The sequence below is a fragment of the Macrosteles quadrilineatus genome, unplaced genomic scaffold (assembly GCF_028750875.1).
Source record: "Macrosteles quadrilineatus isolate MER2022 unplaced genomic scaffold, UCM_ALF_1.0 Scaffold_8__2_contigs__length_117827958, whole genome shotgun sequence".
Taxonomy (NCBI): domain Eukaryota; kingdom Metazoa; phylum Arthropoda; class Insecta; order Hemiptera; family Cicadellidae; genus Macrosteles; species Macrosteles quadrilineatus.
This window is the reverse complement of record NW_026542601.1, coordinates 92202153-92221207: the sequence shown is the minus strand read 5'-3', so window position 1 is coordinate 92221207 and position 19055 is coordinate 92202153. Positions and strand designations below refer to the sequence as shown.

At 35.1% G+C, this 19055-nt stretch overlaps 1 protein-coding gene across 4 annotated transcripts in view; it reads right to left on the bottom strand.

Annotated features, from left to right (window-relative positions):
* The window catches only part of LOC128999483 (transmembrane protein 268-like), a 32374-nt gene extending 14059 nt beyond the window's left edge, over positions 1–18315 (bottom strand). For 3 of the 4 annotated variants that reach the window (XR_008491298.1, XM_054426037.1, XM_054426035.1), the window contains exons 1-7: positions 18155–18312; positions 15148–15302; positions 5694–5942; positions 4928–5043; positions 4081–4314; positions 3429–3575; positions 2717–2884 (exon numbers count right to left, since the gene is read on the bottom strand). Coding sequence is in view for 3 of the 4 variants with exons in the window: in XM_054426037.1 (XP_054282012.1) it covers positions 2717–2884; positions 3429–3575; positions 4081–4314; positions 4928–5043; positions 5694–5942; positions 15148–15286 (1053 nt within the window). In the remaining variant the exon portion in view is untranslated. Of the gene's footprint in view, positions 1–100; positions 2025–2716; positions 2885–3428; positions 3576–4080; positions 4315–4927; positions 5044–5693; positions 5943–15147; positions 15303–18154 lie in introns of those variants that run through there. The other variant, XM_054426036.1, reaches the window with a different exon arrangement.
* Positions 18316–19055: the final 740 nt, after the last annotated feature.

The following is a 19055-nucleotide window of genomic DNA, read 5'->3' as shown; positions in this document are numbered from 1 at the left end:
GTAACAATACTTGGCCAATTTTAGAATCTAACTGAAGCCAAATAACATTGCTAGTTTTGCTCATTAAACCCTACCCCCCCCCCCCCCCTCACTGAAATAATGCATGGCACGATTGTCAACACGCTTTCGTGAGCCATGCCTGTAGTAAGGATGGGATTATCACTGTTAAGGATAATAATCATACATTCAGAGGGACAAACTAGGTTTCTTACTAAGCTTGTACATCAACTTACATTTGCATTGTATGGCCTGAATACGACCTAATGTAATAATTCAAACTGGAAACTGGTATCCAACAATTGCATGGTTCAATGGAAATGCATAACCATCAAACAGTATCAAATGGCTAAGTATATATCTAAAACCCTAACTCATAACATGGAACGTGTACAGCTACCTAAATTTGAATAAAAATGTTAAAAAGTTTTACCTATAAAAGGTAGAAAAACTAAAATTAGAGAAAGGGTTTGATCATTTTAAATAAAATAGGTTATATAACTTTAATGATAAAATACAATACGATTAATAATGTGCTGAGTGTGCTTATGGAAAAACCATTTTTTGTGAATAATAAACAATTAAAATGGATTACGATGATTAAGATTAGTCTTATTTATGGTTGGTAAGCAAATAAAATTATAACGATCCAATATCTTGTGATAATTACAGTAGAACTCCTCTGATCCGTCACCTCCCCAAAGCAGAAGGGTTTAAAACTGACTTGGAAAAATCCAAAAATTTTCTGCGGGTTTACACGGTTCAAGTTACGTGATAATGAACCGCGTGTGTGATGAGTTTTAATGAATATTTGGAAATGAAAATAAGTTTTCAAACGCTCATATCGGTTTGAATATGCCTACTGTTATTACATTGGATCGCTTTGATAAATTGGTTATTCTAAGCGTTCTTCCTCACGATCAATGCACCGAATATTGACTTTGCAGCTTTCGTTTATGTAAGCACGGCGTTTTGTAGCGTTACTATTTGCAGAAAGGAGAATTTTTCTGCAGAAATAAAAGTTGTAAAGTTGTAAAAGTTGCAATTGTATGAACTTGTTATGTAGCATTTTCTGCAGAAACTTATAGGCCTACAGGTTAACTTTGTCTATGAAAATAAATCATAAAAAAGAGAACAAAAGAAATTTAAACAGCCATTTGGGCAGGCTGGATTTTCTGCAGCCCTCACCGTCTTTCTGTAACAATGTCACACTGTTGCCTGTAGTTCTGCTTTGGGGCGCCCTGTGCTTATGTAAGAAATGAAAAACGGTTGGAATATTGGTAAAAATGCAATGTTTTAGTCTATGTAAAACACAATTATTAACAGTGAAGTAATTCATATTCAAAATTATTGGCAGTAATTTTCCTACTCGTATTAAAATAGCAAGAAGTCACAAAAAAGCTGTTATTTTTTTTATATAGCATACAAAAAAAATATTAAAACACTCACAACAGTAATAAACAACAAAAATAATAAAAACGAAAATGGAAAGTAAATACCAACAAACTTTAAGAAGTTAAAACGGCACAGTATAAAGCTAAATAGTCACACGATGACAGAAACGAGATGGCAGAATGTGGTAATGGGACGTACGAAAATGGCAAGTAAACAATAGTGTGAAAGGAAGCAAGTAGCCCATTAGTACGTCAGCTTTAGTCCAGTATGATTAACCAGAGCTGCGGGGGACAAGAGGTGTTCTACTGTAATGATTTTGTTTCCCTAAAACTTCATTTTAACAACTGAACGATTCTAAGTACAATTTTACAATAATGGCATTCAAACAATTCTCAATCTATTCCCCTTTCCCGCATGAAAGCAGTAAACGCGGGACAGCAAGCGCGCGGATCTTTCTTAGGCTTGTTCCGCAGATGCCCCTCAATGTACTGACAAGGACACAGCGCGGAGGGGAGATGACGCGGGTCGGGAGGGTTGCCTCCCTCCTCGTCAACTGTCCAGTCTAGTCTACGACGCAGGTAGTCCTTGCACCAACGCTGCAAATAGCGAGCCAGCACTTGCTCACCTCGACCCTTCAACCAGTCATATTTCAATTAGCCTACCAGTACTTTACAAATGGCAGAAATCTTCGTAACCTACCTACTGCAAACTGTTATGCTTCTAATGTAATTGTTTGCTTTTAGTTCTAAAGTGGCCACTGTCCTACTTTCTCATCCCAGGGCGCTAACTTTTAGCCCAGAACCGTTTTCACAGTACTTAAGACTAGGCCTAGAGGGTTTCGGCGTTATCACTTAGATAAATCACTTTAAGATTGGCGGGATTTGAACCGGGGACTTCACAAACGCTTTTCCTTCTTCTACTGATCTGTAGCGTCCCATCTGTATTTTATTATTGAATTATATTCATTGTAAACTGAACCGAGCGATAGTATAACTTTACCATCTGGTTTAAGGTTGTATAGTGAATTTAAATGTTAATGAAGTAGCGAAACAATTGTCACAGAACTCAACAAAATAACTTTTTTTATGTTTCTGCTTGATTCATAAATTGATGTAATTTAACTAGATAAAACTATTTCTACAAAATGTAACAATGTTAAGTAGCCTATTATTTGTCTTAAAGTAGCAAAAAGTAGAACACAAATTGTAAAATTCTACCCTAAAATTAGACAGATACGCTTAGTGTACATCAATGGACTCAAATCTACTCAATGATAAACAAACAACACAACTAAAAAGGCTTCATATTTTACAATATCACTTACCTGTTTTCTTGAGAGCCTGGTGGGATTGCTCCCTTGTATAATGATGTCCTGATCGTCAATATCCATCCTCTGCACCAGCTCTTGTCTTCTCTTCTTGTCTGGAGCTTCATCTTGACTGACAGGCCGACCCTCTGCCTCCTCCCTCTCTATCACTTCTTGGAGCTTTTTCTGTAGAAAAAACTTGTCTCAATGACAGAGCAAGATTGAGTCAATTTAAATGGAAACACTCTACTCCACCAGCATATCCTTTGCTACCCAATCAGAATGAATACTATGCGAGATACCACATGCATGTGGGATCCTAAAAAGTCCAAAAACAAGCACACATAAATATAGGCCTAGTATGAAATATTCCCCTAATATGGTATTGATTGATCTTGGACGTTTTTTAGGCTTAGTAAGCTTTCTGGGAGGGTTTTACAGAAAATGAAGACAGTTGAACGACTTCGGGTTTAGGTACTGAACGACTACGGGCTTACTAATAAAATAGCCTCATACATGTCACCTTTACGACTCTATTTTATTAGTGTTTCCACTATTCTTCCAACATAGTAATTTCTAGATGACACTCAGCACTACTAAAATCTCGAATGTGAAAGATTTCTGAGAGTCTACTGAATATAAATATTGTAGCAGTAATCATATCAATATGGGTTGAAGTTACTACATTTACGGTACACTTAAGTTTAAAAATAATAAGTGGTGTTCTTACCACACAATCTGCTGTATCAAAGTATATGAAGCAGAGGTTGACTTTGTGGCAGGATATCTTCCCTCTATCGTCCAATCCTAGAATTATCTTGTGTTTCAGGAGATGTTTGTTCACATTTGCCATGCATCTTTCCAAGTTATGGTTCAACTGGAAATGAAATGTCAGATAGGTTGATATGAAATCATTTATAGTAAAACCACCAAAAGTGTTCAATGTGAGTTGAAAGAAGTTAATAAGTGTAAAGATTAGAGCCCAAAATAAACAATTCTGTTTTGATGAACTGATGCGTTTTCATTTAGTTAAAAATGTTCCGATTGATTTTTTGTAAATAATCAACTTAAGGCTTGGAAGTATGTAAGTTAACTTTTTATGAATATTTTGAAATTTTTGCATTCAATTCAAATTTGATCGATATATTATCTTTCTCTGTCTCAAAGAGATTTCATCTATAACAATTAATTCAGCTAAATCCATTTGCAATTTAATTTTCATTTTACGGAACTGATAGAGTAATGATGAATAAAAAACCAGGTGCATCACTAAACTGAATAAATTTGATAAATCCTTGTTTTATCCAGCTGCTCATTATACTCCGTACATTGTTCCCTTGCAATACAATACACTCACCAAAAACTCAAAAGCAAGGTCTTACCTTGATTTTGATCCACATGCAGAAGAAAATAGCGGCTGCATTGAACACTAGCCACATGACTCCGAGACCGAACAATGTCAGTCCCGTTAGGCCAGAGAAAAGGAGGGTGAGGAGAATAACAAACGCTGTGAATATCCACACGACCAACACTCGCTTGTAGCAGATGTTGTAAACACTGAACCGAACATCGTTGACCAGCAGATCCATGATGTTGACATAGTCTTCAACTGTCAGCTAAAAGTGACACACAGTTTAATTGTGCAGTGATTTTATGCATTAATATAAACTCAAAAACTTAAACAAAATGTAATTTTTATTCTTTTTGAACTAGATACATCCACCTTATTGTTTTGTTTTAAATAATGTAGAGTATCTGTTTATAATAATTCTTATAATACTAGGCCAATGTTTAAAGACAATAAGGAAATGCTGAACATGTTTGTTAAGTGTTAGTTTTTCTTTAACTATTCGACGTTATTTGGGAAAAAAGGTTGCAACAAAATTACATATTATTTTTTTTTTTATTTACTATGTGTTGATTTAAGATATAATTTACAAGTATTTGAATTCATAAAAACGTACCATAACCATAACCTATGCGATCTCCGTGTTATCCAAGATTCTTGGTAACCGAGTGTGTTATCAAGAGAGTACTTTAAAAGCAGAGTGCGATGATATACCTACTGTAGGTCCTACCTAAAATTAAAACCCACGTTTTTCAACAATCTTATCCCAGTCAAGTGTAAAATTAATTTTAAGATGAAGTTTTACTCGTGTAATTTGTATAACCTAATGATTTTCAACCAGCAGTGTTACAGAATAAGTTGAAAGTAAAAGATCCTCTTACTGTGAGGCCTTGCGCCATCAATTCCTCCGGCACCAGCTCGGGTCTGAACTTGGCTGGGGTGATCCATGGCATGCTGGCATTGACTGGTAGAAGAGTCACAATGATGTCACCGTTGGCTGGAAAAAGTCATTTAAATAATTAACAGCTTTCTCAGTTACTTTCTAGTTGTGATAAATTACTCAAATCTTATTTTTAGAAACCTCAACTTGTTTGTGATGTGATCCAACGACTATTATAGTTAAGGCTCACAGGCAAGCTAGTGGTGACTAAGGTGGTTGCCAATTGAATGCAAGTTCGAATAACTTAGAAATTGAAATCGTGTTCTGTGATAAAGTTATATAATACCTTGCACAACAAATTTTCAAACAAGATTCAAACAATTTATAAACATATTTCACAATTTTTCATTGTAAGCTTTCTTGATGTATTCCTGTTAAAACGATACCACAAGCCTTTTACTTAACCAGAGTTTAAAATACTTTTTCTGACTTCAAGATACAGTTAGGCTAAACCCTGTTTCGGATAACAATTTTTTTTCGGCAATCAATGGTTGGGATAAAGGCTATTTAGGTCCATGAAGTTAAACAAAAAACAACTGTTGTTTTAACATTATATTTTGATTACAGTAATCTGAAAAATGAATATCTGAAAACCCAAACTACATGGGTAAACCTGGGATCAGTTTAATGGGGCAGGGTTGAAAAAGGTTACTGTACCTGTAATATTGAATACAATTATTTGATCCGAACCCTTTGTCCCAACTCACCAAAGCCTTGCCGTATCACTCCGGTAGAAGCCGCTTTCCCGTTCTGCAAGTCCACTGTCCGCATGTTAATGGCTGTGTCAGTTGTGTCATTGCCCGGAGACGTCACGCTGCGGTTGAGACTGACATGTACAGACTCTGTGGCTATAACGGCCCCGCTGTACTGTCCTGGCCCAGCTACCGGGGGCACCACCACCGGCGTCTCCACACTGACTGGCTTCACACCCCCTCCACTGCCATTTCTCTCTGTCCCTATGAGCAAATAAAAATATTTGTATTATATTTATATGATAAATTGGTAAGTATTCTTTTCTAATTTATCCAACTGTGAAAACTGAAACCTGAATAAAAAATATGATTAATATATTGCTCAATTAATTAGTCACTGCAATTATAAACTTAATATTTATCAATAGTACAACGGACTTGCTGTTCCAGGCTGTCACACATGGTGGATACAACACCAGTGGGGTAACCAGAGGGGAGGGCTGGTACCACGTAAAGGTAAAAGTAGAGTCAATGAGGTGTGTCGTTAGCAGGTAGTGGTTATAAGTATCAACAAAAAATTGAAGTGTAGGACCACATTCCCTTAAACATGTTTGTGGGACTTCCATACAAAGGCCATTGGCATACAAATAAAAAAAATACCCCCGCCGCAGCAAACCTGCCGACTAAGCGAATTTCCATTTGTCTGAATTGATTTTCAGTTAAATATATTTTAATAACATTAGGTTTAACGAGTACATAGGTTTGCTGCTACAAGGAAACTAATAAAGTGTGTTTTTGAGTAAAATATTGATAGCTTAGTACAAAATAAATAAATTTGCCAAGTTTGATCAAAATATATCCATAAACAAGCAAACTACAACATTTGACAATATTCTCCATAAGAATAACATGGGAATTTTAAATTTACAATTTTTAAAATTTTCTCCGTTACTAATAATCGAACAAAAACACTTTTATATACTAAATTATTTGTTTTTTTTAAGCTCTTTAAAAAGGTCTAAAGAGAAATCGGGAAATTTTGTGTTTTGAGGGTCAAAAGTGAGAAAAAAAAAATTTTTACCCCATAAAACCCCCCGTAAAGCCCCGTTCCCATGGTCCGATCGTACTGGTTCGCGAACTCATTCAAGTTTATTCTGCTTTACACCTTTAAACCAAATTTCATAAAAATCGGACAATAATTACTTAAGTTATCGCGTTCACGGACGTATATATATATATACATATATAAAAATTTGAACGAATGGTGTTTTTGGCCTCTGGGGACATCAAAATGAAAAAGTAAATCGGTCCCGGGTCTAGGTCTTACTGTGCCACCTACGGTAATAGCTACTTCCCTATAGGGAAATTCGCTAAAAGGAAATAATGACAGCAATATGCTTGTTTTAATTTCAGCTATAAAGGTAATAGTTTAGAAATTTTGAATACAGGTAATAGCCTTAATGGTAATGAGTGTAGGAGCGCTGGCGACCCGGCTTATCGAACTCGTAAATTAAGGGGTCATTAGAGTGTCGAGGCGAGTGGAGAAGACTACCTGACATAAGCCTATTCTCCCCAACAGTACTATACCGGGTATTTCGCTGGGAGAAAGGGGTGGTCGAGTAAAGAGGGGTGGAAGAAGGAGAGAGAGGGTGAATGTGAGCTGTGGCGAGAGGAGAACAACACGAGAGCGTGGCCGTGTGTTGTATGCACTACAAGTAGATGCAAAGTAGTTTCTAAACAGAAAACAGAGCTTCCAAGAAAGTATCTATTGATTGGCGTTTGAAAGTTAATACTAATGCTAAAATTATAGATCTTTTTTTGTTATATAATTTTAAAAATATATGTGTAGCCTATGAAGCGTATATATACAAAAATATTCTTACCTACAGTTGGATTTTTTAGCTAGAAGCAGTTAAGGTGTGGTGGAATATCTTTGAAGATGAACCTATTTAGCTGTAGTACGATAATGTGTTTATATGTGTCAAATTTTGAGGTTAAATCAAAACAAACAAACTGGCATTTTGGCAATTAATAATTAAGCATTTAGAGGCCGTTTTGTATTACTTACGAAAGAATTGCCATTTAAGATCAAATGAAATGATTTAGTATATTTCATTGTTTAATTTATGCTTGCTTCCTTGGCCTATTGTATAATGTTATCCTGTTTGTATGAGGTGAACTTATTTGATTAGTGATTGCATTAATGAATTATCAGCAATACAATTAGCTGTTAATTATACAGTAATTTAAATGGGTCAAAACGTGAGTCTATAAAGGTTCATCTCGTCATCTCTAGAGTATTTAATTCTGATCTCTAGCATGAAACCCAAAAGGCGAGTCTATGTTTAGATGTTAAGATATTTCAAAACTAGACGTAAATCATAATTACTGTATGTCCCAACGGTTATTTTATGTGTATCCCAGTCACAGCAACCATATTATTCTATTAATATAATGATCGAAATTAATAAACTTATGCAAGAAGATTCAATATTTTAATACTAACTCATATAATTAACTATTATCAAAGCAACCATCACCTATAATTTGGCGGAAATAATTAAGTATCAACTTATTCATTAGCTGATTTGGAATTAGGAATCACGTCTCTATTTCACAGTAGGCCTTAATATTCTATACTGTATATTGCCAAGTAGTTATATAAAAGTAGGCTAGAGTAAGTTTAAAGTATATAAATAACTATTGTCAATTCCAAGAATTATTGTGTCAGTTTGTTTGTTTTTATTTAACCTCAAAATTTGACAGGTCTGAACACATGATCACACTACTGCCAAATAGGTTCATCTTCAAAGATATTCCACCACACCTTAACTGCTTCTAGCTAAAAAAATCCAACTGTACTTGTTATAGGACTTTATTAAAGAACCTGGGCAGCATTAGTAGATTGGCAATCGAAACATCATTATACAGGGTGATTGATATAAGTGTGCCAGCCGTTTTATTCAAAAACTATAAGAGATATCAAAAAAAGTTAAATGGTAAGTGCCTTGGATTTTTTATTTAAAAAATTGTTGTCAAGTCAAAAAAATTATTTTAGCCGCCATTTTTCCAATATGGCCGCCAACTTTGATTTTTCTTACGGAACACCCTGTATTTTATGATGTATTCTGGTAGAAAAAGTAATTTTAAGACGATTTTATTCTTGTAATTTTTTTCATAAACCTAACCGTTTCAAAGATAATAATGGTTAAAGTTTTGAAATTTCTGCATGAGAAAGAGTTTCGATAAAGGCCTAAGCAAGCATGCCAGCTGTTTTGTTTGAAAACCATTCAAAATTTCACAACTTAAACGATTATTATCTTTGAAACGGTTAGGTTTATGAAAAAAATCACAAGAATAAAATCGTCTTGAAATTACTTTTTCTACCAGAATACATCATAAAATACAGGGTGTTCCATTAGAAAAATCAAAGTTGGCGGCCATATTGGAAAAATGGGGGCTAAAATAATTTTTTGGACTTTACTATAATTTTTTAAATAAAAAATCCAAGGCACTTACCATGTCAAGGCCGTTTCGAATAAAACGGCTGGCACACTTATATCAATCACCCTGTATACCGTACTGATATTATAAAGCTGTAAGTGTGTGTGTTCGTTATTTGTTTAGGACTCAATCAAGAAATGACTCGAATTGGGTTTGAAATTTCGCATGATGATAGATCATTTTATAGGCTTATTATTATTCCTATTTGTGTAACTAGTGGGCGAAGTGGCGCATTGTTGCACACGAGAGAAATGTTTACGCGTGTTCCGTGGGCGAGTGTTGAAAGTTTATCGAGTGCGGCAGAGGTAGTTTGCACTCGTGTTACACATTATATTTTCCCTACAAATCATATAAATAGTTAGTCCTTCAAACATTTTTTTTAGGTTAAGTTAAATCCAAACATCGAACGAAATGGGAAACACTGCACCTTCTGATCGTAGTCGTAAGGCTGTGGTTTCCTAGACGCGTAATAGATGTGCCGCAGGGCTTTTGTCCAGGTCCCAAAATGCAGCTGCCGTGAGTGGTTTCCTAGACTGCGTACAATACACATGGTCGGTGCGTAAAATAAGTTCACGGGAGAGATAACTAGTGGCTACTATGATGTTATACGATGATTTAGATAATGAAATGTATACTTTGGTCAGTTTCGAAGAAGCGTAAGCAGTGAAAAGTACATGATTAGGAAATGTACGTGGCCCTCGCGGAAGTTTAAACCGTAATATTAAAGCAAACATGTCAATTTAAAATGTAAAAAATAAATTATAATTTAACCTCTCCAACTTTGCTTTAACTGTTATTATATTTAGGCCTACCTATTCGGAATTTACCGAATTTACGAAATACTGTAGTATATTATTTACGAGTATAACTGCAATAAGCATTTCATACTTACGCCAGCCCCGTAAGAAGGACGGGTACTCTGCTAGTAATTAATATACTGTAGGATTATTACTAAGATGTTCAGGGGTTCTTAAAATAATTATGGGGGCTCTTATATTTGGGAGTTGGTGTTGTGCTGGCTTGAAAAGAATATTTCTCAACATTAGGTTTATTTACAAATTACAAATATGTGAGGACAAATTAAGTGTAGGGAACATTTAATAAGGGAATTAAATATTAAAATTACACATAATGGGGAAATTAACACTACCTAACGAATGATAAGAATGTAATACTATAAAAATTTTAATTGTATGAACAACGTACTTCCATAATATATCATTTCAACAGACAAATTCAATCTTATAATAAAATAACGTACTCCCGCCGCAGTAAACCTGCAGACTAAGCTAATTTTCGCTTACCTAGCAAGATTTACACAAAAATATTCCCTTAAAACTGTCTAATGATAGTGATTTAATGATTACCTAAGTTTGCTGCTAAAGTGATAGTAAAGAGGTGTGTTTGCTGGTTAAAATGTCGATAGCTTGGTATGAAATAAACAAATTTCCCCGATTAGTATCCGTCAATGAAAAAGCAAACTACAACAGTTGATTAAAAAAAAAATAACAAAGAGTAATATTTACTTTACCATTTTTATTGAATTTTATCTCCCCGTTAGGCGTACAACCATCGCTTTGTGGTACTAAATGATTTTTTTTATAAGCCCTAAAAATTGTTTAGAAAGAAATAGAAAAACTGTATGTTTTAGGGTCAAAAATGGGAAATGCCTATTTTATTATTTAACGAAAGTTTACACGTTTATACCACATTTCATCAACATCAGATTATATTTGCTTGAGTTATCGTGCTGACGGACATATATCTAAAAATGTGGACGGGTGGTGTTTTTGGCTGTTATGACCCTTCAAAACGAAAAAGTAAATCGGTCCTGGGAGTCTTACAACGAGATCTCCAGTAATAGCTAATAGCCTATACCTTTGAATAGAAAATTCGCTTAACAAACTGATCAATCTGTACGGAAACAATAGAAACAAATCAATAGGCATCATTAAACTATTCATCCAAACCCGCGTGATCTTCCAGAGACCGCTCATATATAACTAATTTTTGTTTCAAGGCAAAGCACAAGAAAATTCACAACCGAATGTTGTATATGCAACACTAGTTACTAGGCCTGCGTTATTGTTTTAAATTTAATCATCATTATTTAAATACTTTAATTATTAAAGATACTTTTATTGTGAACTCAACAAGGTATATAAAACTATTTATTGTTCTTATGAATTTGATTGACTAAATAGATGATAAATTATATAAAACAATATTCACAATAACAAATATACAATAATAATGAAGTGATAATAAAATTCCCAAAAAAACACAGCTAAGTTTTTGGTTTTTATTGTAAAATAAAACAGTGCACTAAGGGAGTAGAAAATATAAAGGCTAGAAACAACTATGTATTAGAAACTATTTGGCAATTTCCTGAGCCGTCCATATATTACTCATGCTTAAGTTTGATTTAAGACGGAAATAGCTAGCTCATTTCCTGAATCGTCTTTATGCTATTACTCTAGTGATTCAAAGAATTGGCTGCAATACATTTTGTTTAACTTAATATCTCAACAATAAGAATTCAATTCTAGGAAGGTCACTATCCCATCAGTTGCCCTCTCAGTAACGGAAGTGTTTCCTCCTCAAAGCCATTGCCCTTTGCACCCCTCCCCCCACCGGGGCACCAAAGTCATCCTCTTCTCTTACCCACGGGTTAGGTACTTTTTGGGGAGAGAGGTATTCTTGGGGGGAAAGCTAGTTGGTGTGCGAACTGAAGCCTAATGAAGCGTAAAAGGGTTCGACCCCGGATTAGGGCCAGAGCTCGCCAGGCTTCCGTTTCCCAATGGTAATAGTGATCATTAACAGTTGTAATTCAACTTCACAAATATACAATTTATAATTGGTTAAAATAAAACCTTGACTACGGGCTTTGTCAAATTTTTTTTATTGCTTTTAAATAATACTTCAATATCAAGAAAAATTACAAATTCAGTTGATGCTAGAACAACCCAAAATTTTAGAGGAGACATTAAACTACATTGGAGACATTAATTGAGTAACAGATAGTTATTATCATCAAAGAACTATTGTTATCAGCATGCACAGTTCCATTTCACATCATTAGCTCATCAGATTTAAGACTCAATAAAATGGCTCGAGTCATTAATGAAAGATGACTCACACAACTATGACTCTGAGGAGCTGCCATCATCCGTTATCTCGGCTTGACAACTACTAATGTCACTCATTAGCAAGTTTACATCAAGTAATGTGATGCCATTCCAGTAGTTATGTTATCAGGGACTGTCATTTTAGAGGCAAACATTTGTTTCAACATAGTAATCAACCCATCTACAACTCATTTAGACAAAACTCTTAACAAAATTTCTTTAAACTAGACTAGATTGAAAGAGAAATATTAATAAGGGAAATATAGGAAATAAATTATATTATGTAGCATGTTACTAAATACACCTCAAGAGAGATTTGTCCAGACATAACATTTTGCTGATTGAAGATGACAGCCAATAAGTTATCAGCTGTAACTAATATCACAGCTGTTAAGACAACCATTTACATGTGTTGGTAGATGGCCTGTCTTGACTCGTCTCTCTAGGAATAGCTCATGAGGCTTCAAACTTTATCTTACAACTTTCAGTTTAATAAATTTAACGCCCATTAATTTTTTTTCTATAAATAACTCATGCCACTAATGATATGTCAGAGTATGAGGCCAGAACTCACATTTAGGCTTGGGTATTTTTAATTTTTACTTCAACTACCAGGCTTACACTGTTATGTAATGTAACATACCTCGGTATCTAGGTAGGCCTATATGTTTACACTGTTATTACACAGCCCCATTGACCTAACCAATCCTAGAAAACAGGGTGTTAACAGATTTTTAATAAAAAAAAAGGTTTAAACATTAGTTATATTTTTATCTACAATAGTTTATTACAATAAATTTGTTCAGAATTTTAAGTTTTGTTTTTAATATCGTATAGTAAAATTTTATATTTTTGTTCATCATGTGTATCCTATTAGGTAAATAACACTTTTTAAATAGTTTTACTTTATATTCTTTGTTTTACTATGCTTGATTTTTAGACTTTATTTTTATACAAACTGAACTCTGAATAACATTAATCAAACTGTGCTTTACCAAAACCTAAGTTAAAAGTGGATGCACAGTAAATGATTGGCAGGTTTCTGCATCTTACTATCATTTGCAAAGTATTTTATGGGGTTTAAAATGTTTTTTAGTTCAAATTTTTGTTTGTTTTGCAGTTTATAAACATTATTCATCTTAGATTTTGAACAATGTTAAGAAACTTTTCAAACAGATAAACACGGACAAATTAAAATTTGTTTTAAATTCTTTTGGTTTGAAACAAGTCATTATACATTCACAATCTTCTGTTCACTAGACAAAAAGTGAATTAGTTACCAAACAACCACTTCAAGGCCACTTGATTTACATATGATTCACAGCACCAGGTGCATTAGCAACACACAGTGCTGTGTTTTGTCAACAGGTCCTTCATTTATAACAAGCCGGACCAAACAAAACTCAAGTCTGAATGCTTTTCACCTTAACTGAAACCATTAGCTTCTTCAAGTGTTTTGGTTAAAACCCTTGCTAAACTATATTTATAAAACCTTTTGGCCACAAAACTTGTTGACTTTAAAAAAAAATTCTAGTTTAAGTTCAACATGCGAGCTATTATTTCAAGTTTTATGATTATAAGAATGTTTTCGGTCGATTGCTAAAAATAATAAAAAACTGAAATTTCATTGATTTCCTAAAACCAGTGGAGAAATTATTTCTTACAACAGGAAGGAATAAAAAAATACAAAATAATTATTGAAATGATAAAAACCAGTTTGAATGCATACATTTCAAATGGGGACAGTATGTAGATGCAACACACATTTGGGTTGCTAAGTGACCACACCCTGGTCACATGACTGAACCAGGAACTAAATCAATGTTGTTTGCAAGACATTTTTCCTTTTTTAAGAAAAATTTCCTTTAGGAAAGAATTTGTGACTGTAAAGTAAAGGACTAAAAATATTCAGGATTGATGTACTTTTTTATTTGAAGTCCCTAGATGCCAGGGAAAAACATGTATTTAAAATGTTAGTAATGAATATATATTAGATGTATAACCTTGAGCTACAGCAAACCTGCATACAGTAGAACCTCTTTAATTGAATAGTTCGGATAACAGAACATATTGTTGTCTTTACATAACAATAGCTAAAACAAGGCTAAAATGGATCGTAATTGCTACGGGAAAAGTTAAAAAATGCTTTATAAAGTAAAATAGAAAATTCGATGGAATCAATTCGTCTCGTTACGGTAATGGTGTTCCCTAAAGAGCAGAGTGACGTCACGCCCCCCACTCCTTCTCTAAAGAGGTTCTCATCAGTTTGCGGGTGGGGAAACCGAGACGCTATAATTATTGACAGCTCTAGTTTCTGCTTAATTGGTACCGTAATAGAAAGTTCAAAAGTTTGCTAAACACAGTTTGTTGTCTCCCATGTTATCCTCATAGAGAAGAAAAGATTTCTGTGGATTGCTCATATATTTACATTGGGATTATTATGTACAGGGATAGGGATCAGCTAGCTTACCTGGTAGACTGAGTCCAAATTAGCCTCGGTAACACAGATAAAACACATAACACAATAAGAGAAAAACTTAATATTTCTTCCCAGTTAGGGACTTCGAAAAGAAAGAAGACTGTAATGTGAGAAGAAAGAAAGTTTTCTGTGTTGTTTTATGTGTCTTACCAAGGCTAATCTGGACTCTACCAGGTAAGCTAGCTGATCCTTATTCTTGTACATAATAATCTTAATCAGCCAATTGGCCTTTCCTTAACTTCTGACTCATATTTACATTGATACGTCATCAGTAGGCTAAAACTAGAAATTTTCTTAAATAGCAAAAATAAATAAGGATGGCAATATAAAATAAATTTTAAGGGATCACTGCACTTACCAATAGATTTAGTGGGTGACACAGAGTTTTCTGAGTCATTCTTCTGTTTCTCATCTTCCTCAAACTGAACCCATTTCTTAACAGGTGACTTCCCTATGCCCAAATCACCACTTTTATCATCTGCAGTTGGAGAACTCATACCAGTGATAATTATACTGAAAACAAGATAAAGCCTATTAACTATTAACCTAAAAAAGTAAGTAATTTAAATAAGTCTTTAATTAGCTTTATTACCGCTGCCTCACCGATGACCAGATTATCTAGATAGGCTATGTCAAACTCATAATGGGCTATCTTGGATTGCGGTTGACTCCTCTCCAAGGTTCCCTCATAAACTCATCCACGCCAAATAGGGGGTTTACCAGCAGTCTCCCTCGTACTAATCTTTTAAACTGGGCATTATTCCCCTGCTTGACTTAACTGGGAGTTTATTGAACAGTCTCACTCCCAGAACTGGGAAGCTGTTCAATGATTAAGCCAAATGGGACCTAAAGAATTAAATTTGGCAGTGTCCACCCGCCACACTGGCAGCGTCTTAAGGGCGAAGGGTAGGGGTAGAGCGAGATTTCTCCAAGACCTAGGATCAAGATTCATTCGTCGGCCGGCGTGTAGCTGGTCACTTCTCTCTCTCTCCTCTACTCCCTTCTAAACTAATAAACCCGCTCTGGTCTAGCCAACCTATTGGTATAGTTAAACTTAGTCGTCGTCCCCATTTCGGGCTTCAACATTAATCACCCCAGTATTAAATATATATGTAGGCCTATTTACTATTATTATTGCAGCTGCATTTGTTATTCCTTTTTGGTGGAAAGTATAGGCTGGCTACGATAGTTCCAAGCTAGATAGGTTAAACCCTTCACAAGACTGTTAAGTATTATTACTAGGCCTAGTTGTTTCTTGAGTTTAAATTCATTCTTGGTAAAGACTAATTGATCTACTCTACCGCATTTTACATATTGTTAGGGGACGGGCGAAACAGCTCACGTCCATCATTATCCAATAGCATTTCAGCGTTACTCCTATAATTGACATCCATTAAATTAAAGGTACGGTACCAAACATATTTAAATTTGTATTAAATTGAAGACAGGCGGAACCGCCTTGTTGTTATCCGTCCCTTCTTGTGGTCCAATAATGAGTGCAATAAAACGAGTATAGTTTACTTTAAATTTATTTAATCGGGATATCTTCTCCTTGTCACACCCGGGTGAAATAACTCAGGGTAGCCCAGTAGGGTTACTCGTTAAATTAATTTTCTTATTCTTTATTTACAATTTATTAAAAGGTGAAGTAACCTTTTCCGTACGGAGTAATTTTATTTTGTGAGCGTAGGTAACACACTAGCAGTAGTTCACACACCTATTTGTACATTGCACCTAGGTTTAGTTCACGGCTAACCTACGGTTATTTTAGGTGACGTTTGATTAGCTCCTCAAACCAACTTATATTGTAATGAAACACGATCGGGGATTAATTGGTTTTAATTTGGGCAATGATGTTGACCAATGATTGAGTGAGTGAATGATAAAATCGTATGGTCTGAGCCCAGCCAATTAAGTTATCAAATTAAATTGAACCCTGGACACACAACAACTTGTATCAGATCTGAGGCTTATAAGTTGTAGATTTTACCTCCCTCGGAATTAACACCTTACAAGCGAGTCTGCATCTTGGTACATAAAAATTTGTAGCTCCTCTAGTGCCGTGCTGATGTATTGCACCACACTAAAATCACCAATACCCAATACTCTCCTTCATGTAGCAAACGGAGTCTAGTACATTAGTGACTTTAAAGATGGTGAGAATCTTATGCTAAGTGAAATCAGAGGCTTGCTGTGGTCTCTCCGGGCTGTCAAAGTTATGAGTTAACTCAAGTATCCTCCCTTTCTTCTGAAGCCGCAGAATATCCTGACTTTTTGGATTAATGTCCCCGTAATATCAGCCCATATGAGATGTGACTGTGGTACAAGGCGTAATAGGCTGACACAAAAAAATCTACTGGCACTGATTTTTTTTTCTAAAAGAGGACTCTAGAGAGCTTATGGCAGAATTGTGCTCATCCCATGACATTCGGGTCTATCCAGAACCCAAGGAGCTTCAAGGGGCTCCCAGCATCAGTGGTCTTCAAGGTCACAGAAAACATAGGTACTACTATAACCCAGAATGCCAACCGCATGGTAAAAAGCATTAAGTGTTTAGAGAGAGCTTTGCCTGTGTCAATCGTAGGCAGCGCCACCAGCGTTGCTATGCTGAGTGCATGGCAACGCTGGTGGCGCTGCCTACGATTGGCAGGCAAAGCTCTCTCAAAACACTTAATGCTTTTTACCACGCGGTTGGCATTCTGGGTTATAGTAATATGTTTTCTGTGTCAAGGTGCAAGTGATGCTCTGAGTCATATCCTCATTGTGCTGCTCACAAACCAATTCTTGGCTTCGCCCAATAATTTGTCCAAATTCAGTCGAATTTGTTGTATCTCCTTTCCTCTTGCCAGCAGGGTACCCAATCCTCATATAAAAGTGAGTCGCCTGAAGATCTAAATCGTTGACAAAGAGAAGGGGACGAAGCACAGACTCTTGACGGACCTAACGCTGTAAATTACAAGCTCTTTTGAACAAGCATCTTTAACCTTGGGTAGTCAATAGCAAAAGATCCAATAATTTTCTCTTAATCATAACAACAAATTAACCAAACTGCCAAAGGAATGTAAAACCTGAACAAGTAGTATAGGCTAAGGCCTAGGCTGGTCCATGACTTTAGTCAAGGCCATGTTTAAATTGATGCAAATAAAGGTCAGTTAAAACTAATGATTTTTCTGTTGAACAAAATACAGAATTCGTCAAATTAATAAAAATATAATATTTGTCAAACGTATGTCTTATAATTAATTGTGCCCAGACACTAAGGCACTTAGGCAAAAAAGTTAGGCTATAGAGGAGAAATTAAGATATCCAAGTAGGCTAGGCCTATTATAAAGTAGTGTATGCTATAAAATAAATAGGGTACATACCCAGCATGCAAAGAATACTGTTTCTAGAGAATTGTCTTTCTTAATAAGGCACTAATTGTTTTTAAAATAGGACAACAGAACTTAAGGCACCTCCCACTTCATTGTACATACACATCCGTCGCGAAATGAAAGAAAAGAAATGAGAAATGGTCGTGGTTGGTTTGGTTGTCACTTCACTGCTGTCAGATTCAGACTCAACAAACGTCAGACGTCAGACGTCCCAGTTTTTGTTTTGGATTTGGATTGGTTGGGTTGGGTTGAATGTTGGAAGCAGTCCAGTCCAGTCTGGTCTAAAACGGACGGAACTTAATACAGGGTGATTGATATAAGTGTGCCAGCCGTTTTACTCGAAAACCATAAGAGATATCAAAAAAAGCAAATGGTAAGTGCCTTGGATTTTTTATTTAAAAAATTATAGTCAAGTCAAAAAAATTATTTTAGCCGCCATTTTTCCAATATGGCCGCCAACTTTGATTTTTCTAATGGAACACCCTGTATTTCATGATGTATTCCGGTAGAAAATGTAATTTTAAGACGATTTTATTCTTGTAATTTATTTCATAAACCTAACCGTTTCAAAGATAATAATGGTTTAAGTTGTGAAATTTTGAATGGTTTTCAAATAAAACAGCTGGCATGCTTGCTTAGGCCTTTATCGAAACTCTTTCTCATGCAGAAATTTCAAAACTTTAACCATTATTATCTTTGAAACGGTTAGGTTTATGAAAAAAATTACAAGAATAAAATCGTCTTAAAATTACATTTTCTACCAGAATACATAATAAAATACAGGGTGTTCGTTAAGAAAAATCGAAGTTGGCGGCCATATTGGAAAAATGGCGGCTAAAATAATTTTTTTGACTTGACAACAATTTTTTAAATAAAAAATCCAAGGCACTTA